This window comes from Microtus ochrogaster, linkage group LG2, assembly GCF_000317375.1.
Source record: "Microtus ochrogaster isolate Prairie Vole_2 linkage group LG2, MicOch1.0, whole genome shotgun sequence".
Classification (NCBI taxonomy): Eukaryota; Metazoa; Chordata; class Mammalia; order Rodentia; family Cricetidae; genus Microtus; species Microtus ochrogaster.
Genome location: NC_022028.1, coordinates 49,394,969 through 49,402,344, shown reverse-complemented (window position 1 = coordinate 49,402,344; position 7,376 = coordinate 49,394,969). Strand labels below are relative to the sequence as shown.

General features: G+C 49.2%; 1 protein-coding gene across 1 annotated transcript in view; it reads left to right on the top strand.

Moving 5' to 3' along the window:
- Window positions 1-7,376, top strand: part of Umodl1 (uromodulin like 1) — a 43,519-nt gene that overhangs the window by 4,470 nt on the left and 31,673 nt on the right. Inside the window, exons 3-4 of the mRNA XM_013351107.2 lie at window positions 4,067-4,228; window positions 6,228-6,346. Coding sequence (XP_013206561.1) covers window positions 4,067-4,228; window positions 6,228-6,346 — 281 coding nt within the window. The remainder of the gene's footprint in view (window positions 1-4,066; window positions 4,229-6,227; window positions 6,347-7,376) is intronic.

Genomic DNA, 7,376 nt, shown 5'->3' with positions numbered 1-7,376 from the left:
TTCCTTCCTTCCTTCCTTCCTTCCTTCCTTCCTTCCTTCCTTCCTTCCTTCCTTCCTTCCTTCCTTCGTGTGTGTAGAGCCAAAGAACAACCTCAATTGTCACCCTTGGATACCACCCATCTTTTGTTGAGCAGGGTGGTATCCTGGCGGGCTCTCCAATCCAGCCATGCTGACTAGTCAGTGAGCCCTAGGGATCCAGCTGTCTGTGACTCCCAACTGCTGGGCTGACAAGTGTGTCCCACTACACAAGGCTCTTTTTACCTTTTTGCCTGGGTTCTGGGACTTGAACTCAGGTCCTGCTGCTTGTGTAGCAAGCTTATTGCCCATCTCTCCAACCTGGAGCCAGTTTCTATGGGGTCAGCTATATTTTCTTCTTTATTTCACTAAAATAAAGAATGGAGTTTTGAATTGTCTTAGATCTACAGAAGATGTGCCTAGAGCCTGCAGCTCAGTTTCCTCCACTGTCAGCATCTGTCCTGACTAGGACACGCTTCACAGCCCACGAGTGTGACTGATGTCAAACCTCAGGCTGAACTTGGACTTTGCCCACCCTCTATTGCCTTTCTATGTCTCAGGACACCTTATCCCCACATCCTCCTGCCTGCTTGGCCCGAGGCCCTTGGTGATCATGTCAGATGGGCAATGTCCAGCTCTTCCGTGCAGACAGCACAGGGATCCCTCAGGCCTTCTTTGACCTCCAGCTCCTCAGAATTTGACCCAGTTCAATCCTTTCTCTGGAACCTGGACACACTGTATATTCAGTCACCCAGATGCCAAGGAAATGAAGGACAAACCCACAGCTTGAAATTGACAGAGTTACTAATCTTGGCCTTCAGCTGTATGTGTCCAACAGCAAGATACAAAGCCCGGGATTCCTGAGCAGGGCCCATACCACTTTATGTGTTGTTTGCTTTGGCTGAGCATATGTCCCTGGGACTTGTTTCCAACAGAAGTAAGGCCACGGCTCTCTTCATTAGCTACAGAAAGTTCCATAGACCCTGGGAGACCCAAGAGAATTATCTCTGAGACTGCAGCATCTCCAGGCTGCCTTTATCGCCCCCCCCCAGGGCCCTGCTAACCTTCCTCCACCCTCATGGGGTGCTGTCTTAGTTACTCTATTACTAGAAACCATGACCAAGGAAACTTATAAAAGAAAGCATCTATTTGGTGCTTACTGTTTCAAATGGTCAGCATCCATGACCATCATGATGAGGAGCATGGCAGTAGGCAGGCAGACATAGCCCTGGAGCGGTAGCTGAGAGCTTACATCTTGATCCACAAACACGTGGCAGAGAAAGCCTAATTGGGAATGGGGAAGGTTTTTGAAATCTCAAATGTGATACATCCAATGGCATACCTTCTTCAACAAGGCCACACCCCCTAATCCTTCCCAAACAGTTTCACCAACTGGGGCCCAAGTAGTCAACTATATGAACCTATGGGGATCATTCTCACGCAAACCACCACAGGTATCTTCAGATTGGTTAGCATCATCTAGGATTTCTGACACTTGGAATGGCACCCCTGGACACTGGAGTGTTGTTAGATACATGGACCTTTAAATGTGTCTGAGTAGGAACATAATAGGTTTGAATGAAACCCATGGTGGCATGTGCCTATCATCAGATGCCGGACACATATGCTGCCAAGTCCCCTCCTGCTGCTCTCCCCACTGACCTTTGCCCTTATGCTCACATCTCAGCCCCCTTTCCCCTGGGGAGTGAGACTTTTGCTCATCCAAGCCAGCTGCTCCTTCTTGGCTGCCCTTGGCAGTCGGCTCTGCTGTGTGTGAGCATCTTCTGCCTCCGGCCAGAATGTTCCACTGTCCCCCAGCAGAGTGTGTTCCACCAAAACATGTCCCCTGAGTTCCAGTTTTGCCTCTTGTACTTTCTATGCTTGGAGGAGTGCACACTCCCTGGAATCCAGTTCCCCTGTGGGTCCTATGGACTCTCAAGTAGTGTCAGCCTTTCTAAGAGATCTAAAAGCAATTTTTCCCTGAAACCCCACCCTGGCTTTCCACAGGTTCTGAGCTCTAGGTGCCCTGCATGTAGTTCTGGTTGATCTCACTTCCACCTGAAGCTGTATTAATGCTTCATTCACAGAGAATGCATGTGAATGTCCTTTCAGCACTATGGCTACAGCCTGGCCAGCTGCTTCAGCCGACCGCTTGTGCCAATGCAACGGAGTGCCACAGCCTCTCCACACTGGTGTCTGGTAGGAGGTCAGATGGCATGCAAGGCTGGACTGGACCTTTCCAAGGCTGCTGTCCCCAGTGTCCATCCCTTCCCACACCATGCTCCCAACTAAGAGTAAAGAGCCAGGATGGTACCCAGAGCAGCTCTCCAGCCCTCCTGAGGCTGCTCCTTCTCTCAGTATCCCCATCCCTCTGCCCACACATCTTAGGCAACTATGACCTCATTTGACCCTTTGGCCAGCTGGTTCCACATCCCATGGATCTCCACAGCAGGACTCAATGGGGCTCCGACTCCTCTCAGGCTTTCAGAAGCCACTATAAGAAGAGTCATTCTGCCGCTTGTCCCCAGGACTCAAGACAACAAAGGGAAAGGAGCAGATGCTAAGGTCATGGCATTGTCTCCAGCGGGGGAGTTCATTGTTGAGACTCCAGCAGCTCCCGTGCTCAGAAAAGCCCAAGGAGCACAAGAGAGGGGAGAACAGAGCTGGACAAAGTGTCTGAAGGCCTGGAGGCACCAAGAGTGTCTCTGTCACCCCAAACCCAAGCCCCCAGGCCTCACAGGAAGTCCTCTGTGGCACCCCATTCTGTCTCCACTCCACCCATGGTGGTGTGTCAGCTTCCTGTGGTCCTTCCTTGACCAGCTGTCACCTCAGAGCTGAGAACTGCAGGGCTGTTCGGAACTTCCCTTGACCCAGGTGCAATCCTTTCCAAAGGGCGACTTCTTCTGAGTCCACCTGGCCCCACCCAACACTCGAGGCTCTGACCCTGCTTGCTTTCCAAGGGTTTGCTAAAGTGTTTCCTTTGGAATTTAATTCCTAGAGATGAGGCATAGTCATGGCGGTCCAGGCACAGAACAACTTGTCTGGCTGCCAGCAAGTGCTCAGTAAACGTGTGTGTGTGTGTGTGTGTGTGTGTGTGTGTGTGTGTGTGTGTGTGAGAGAGAGAGAGAGAGAGAGAGAGAGAGAGAGAATATGTATGTGTGTGAGTGTGTGTGAGAGAGAGAGTGTGAGCGTGTGTGTGTAAAAGAGTGAGAGTGTGTGTGAGTGTGAGTATGTGTGGTGTGCATGTGTACACATGCCTGCTCTGCGTGCACATGCATGAGTAAGCTACTATTTGGAACAGAAGTAGCACTGGTCCTAGAAGAGGGTGGAGGTCCCTGCAAATGGACTTCTTAGGCTTGAAAGGCCAGGAAGCACTTGGGACCTCCCCTGAACCTGCCTTGATAGGAAAGAAGTGCAGTGGTGTCGGAGCCAGTGTAGGCAAGCCTCCCACAAGGCCAGCCAGGAGGCCTCTGCCCCACTGGAGAAACTGACCAGGACACGTGGAACCTCTGATATTCAACACAGAATCAACTACGGATGTGTGTGGCTCTCTCAGTTCATCCAAGCTGCACTCTTCATGGGTTTCTGTTGTTGCTTTAAAAAAAAAAAGATTTATTTATTTTACTTTAGTGTATGTGTGTTCCCATGAGTATACCATAGGTGTGGAATGCTGCTGAAATCAGAAGAGAGTGTCAGATTCCCTGGAGCTGGAGTCACAGGTGACTGTGAGCCACCATGAGGGTGCTAGGAACTGATCATTGGTCCTCTGCAAAAACAGCAAGGACTCTGAACCCCTGAACTACATCTCTAACCCATTTGTTGCATTTGAGACAGGGTCTGGTGTATTCCAGTATGGCCTCCAACTTGCTATATAGCTGAGGGTAACCTTGAACTTCTGATTCCCCCGACCACTGCATTTCTGGGCATGTGCTACCAAGCCCTGTTATAACAGGTGCTGGGGAACTGAGCCCAGGTCTTCCTGTTGGCAAAGCTCTCTGACAGCTGAGCCTGCTTTTGATGCTAATATGGTTCATCTGTATCACTCCACCAGCCCTGAACCGATCCAGAGAGTTTGCATCAAGACCTGGGGTCTGCCCAACGGCAGAACCAGAATCATCTAGCCCACCGTGCAGCTTGGACATTGACTGCTCCGGACTTCAGAAGTGCTGCTCCTGGTCAGGGGCCCACCGCTGTGTGGCCCCTGCACCCACAGGTAGGGCTGCACTGAGGAGGGTCTCAGAAAGACAGTGACCCAGGGAAAGGTGCAGGGGGCTTAGCAGCCATATTTGCCTGGAATAGGGCAGGGGGTCTGCTGTGCCCATGGCTGGTCCCTAGAGCCTCCAGGGAGTTAAATGAGGGGGAAAGCAGCCGTGAGGGGGCAGAGCCATGGTCCTTTGTCAGGTTGGGCAACTGCAAGTGGGCTTGTTGGAACTGTGTCCCTGAAGAAACACAGGCCTGGTTGTTCTGCACACATCTCATAGCTCTGAGCAGTGGCTGGTGGTCTGGCACATGTGCCCACGCTTCAGGAATGTTCTCTCTGCCCAGAGGCTGTACTATGGACAAAGTTGGATCAATGTTCATCACTTAAGAAATACAATTTAGGAGATTAGATTTAGGGTTCTTGTTTTGAAAAGAAAAAATGGGGAAATGCTGTGGTATAATGCTCTTGTACACTGTAAATATTTAACACTCATATAGGCAGATATGCACATATACCACATATACTATATTGTCCAATTAGCATATACTCATAAAATTAGCATATATAATATCAAGGATTAATATAATTCTTCTATATGTCAGTTATACTCCTGGACTGCGGCTGGCTCTCCATCTCTAAGGGTTCTGTATCCAAATTATTTAAAACATTTGAAAAATGTTTTGTTGCTAAAGTGTTTTATACAGATAGACCTGAGGTGGTCACAATGGTACTGGACTGTAAATGGAAGTTTCTGTCCGACCTGGTCCCACAGCCATTCAGTCTCAAATAAACAAACACACAGAAGCGTATATTAATTAAAACTGTTTGGCCTATTGCTCAGGCTTATTACTAACTAGCTCTTACAACTTAAATTAACTCATAATTCTTATATATGTTTAGCCATGTGGCTTGGTACCTTTTCTCAGTAAGGCATCTTGCTTCCTCTGTGTCTGGCTTGAGACTGTGTCTCTACCTTTCCTCTTCCCAGAATTCTCTGCCTGGTCACCCTGCCTATACTTCCTACCTGGCCAATCAGCATTTTATTAAACCAATATGAGTGATAAATCTTTACAGTGTACAAAGCATTATCCCACAGCACTGGACCTATAAAGGACATTGATAAAAATCATTATTCCCTAAACAATCCACATACAGAGACTGACAGACATTAGCAGTGTTTGAAGCACTCTCAGCCGTCCAAAGACAGTTAGTGTGTTTGGGAGGGAGTATGCTTACATGCAAACATGTGTCCACTTTAAGTATTTTTAAAATTTTTATTCATTTAATTTTTTTATGTGTATTAATGCTTTGCTTGCACGTGCAATACCCACAAAGGCCAGAAGAGGGCATTTGATCCCCTGGGACTAGAGTTACAGATGGCCGTGAGCAGCCATGTGGGTGCTGGATATCAAACCCAGGTTCTCTGGAAGAGCAGCCAGAGCTCTAGCTCGTCAGACTTGTTCAGTTACATAGGGGATTTGAACACCTGTAGACTTTGGTGGCCCCTGAAGTCTTGGAACCCACGTTCACCATTGTTGAGGGTAACTGAAGAGACTATGGTGTTACATGCACTACACGTGACAGCAGCCATCTAGTATGTAGTCAGCCGTATATGTCTCTCTGATGTCAGGTGCTTACACTATTCACCTAGACAACAAGGAATATCTAATATAAACAATGTTACATAGAATATTGCATATCATATTACTTGCTATCTGCATAAGGAAGCAATGGTAGATTGGACTGATTGTGTATTACATTATAACAAAAGCTGTGGCTGAACTGTGTTCCAAGGGTCTCTCTTCGAGGGAGGATCTTTGACTCTTCACGGGTGGGAGTCAGTGGTCTTTGCAGCAACAGGAAAGAGAGGGCTGAGCGCAGCAACAGGAAGCCCCTGCAGGCTTTTTATGCAGAGCGACAGTCTCTTGCCTCCAGGCCTGCTGACCGCTGGTGGCCTCTTGTGGCCCTGCCCTGTCCCCAGGACTGTAACTCACTGGCATCTGCCCTCCAGGTGCAGAGAGGATCCCAGTGAGCTGGTACAATGTGACTGTGTTGGTGAAGATGGGCTTTGAGGACCTGCAGCGAGAGGACCCTGGCTTCCGGAACCACACACGCCTGCTCTACTCTTTGGTGAGTGTGATAGTCACGAAAGTCATGTTTCTCCCTGGGGAGATAGGATGGGGTGACATCCCACAAGTGTTCTGAATGACTGTCTCTGAGCCAAACTTGAACTCTTAACTAGGGTAAATCAGCCTCACTGGTAACCCCAACCCATTGGGCATAGGAAGAACAGGAGTTCAAGGCATCCACAACCCTGTGGCAAGTTCAACGTCAGCCTAGGCTGTGTGAGTCTCTGGCTCAGAAAAACAACAACAGCAAACCAGAGAGACACGCAGGGGAGTGGTTGTGATCAGGGTATGATTTGTGTGAGTCCTTGCATGTGTATCTGAAGCCACACTTGGTATGTGGGATGGGGAAATCCTTCTTCTTGAGTCGGTCAGCTGAGAAGATGAAAAGGGTGTCCTTGTCAGTGTGGCCTTGGCCGCTCAGTCCCCAAACCCTGAAGTCCTCATTTTCACTTTGTAAGATCCCTGATCTGTCTTGTTTGGGCCAGGAGCATCCCCCAGTGTGACAACCAAACAGTGTGACAACCAAACATATCTCCAAGCAGGGTCAAAGCCATACTCTTATAGACTCCCCTGCATGGTGGCCACACCTACAGACATGCCACAGCTATTTCCAGTCATCTTATCTCTCTATGCCAGACTTGGGAATGCTGGGATAGTAGGTCCATCTGCCCTCCTGCTGTGCCTTTAAACAGCAGCCTACTCTGATGGCCAGCTGTGGATAGGAGTGGCCCAGTAGGGTTTGCCACCCTGCTGCTGGCTCACCACAGGCTATTAAGCCCAGCAAAGACAGACAGTTTCCATTCTGTACCTTTAGGGTCCACAGATAATGCCCCATGGGTGTGCAAATGAGAATGGCATCTGCCCTCAGTTACTGCCCTTGCCAGCCAGGTAGCCTGAAACAGACGGGGCACGCTTACCTTCCCTAGTCACTGGGAAGTGACGCTGCCCTTGGAGTCTTCTGCAACCTCCCCCACTGCTCAGACATTCCCTGATGGGAGTCTTCTGCAACCTCCCCCACTGCTCAGACATTC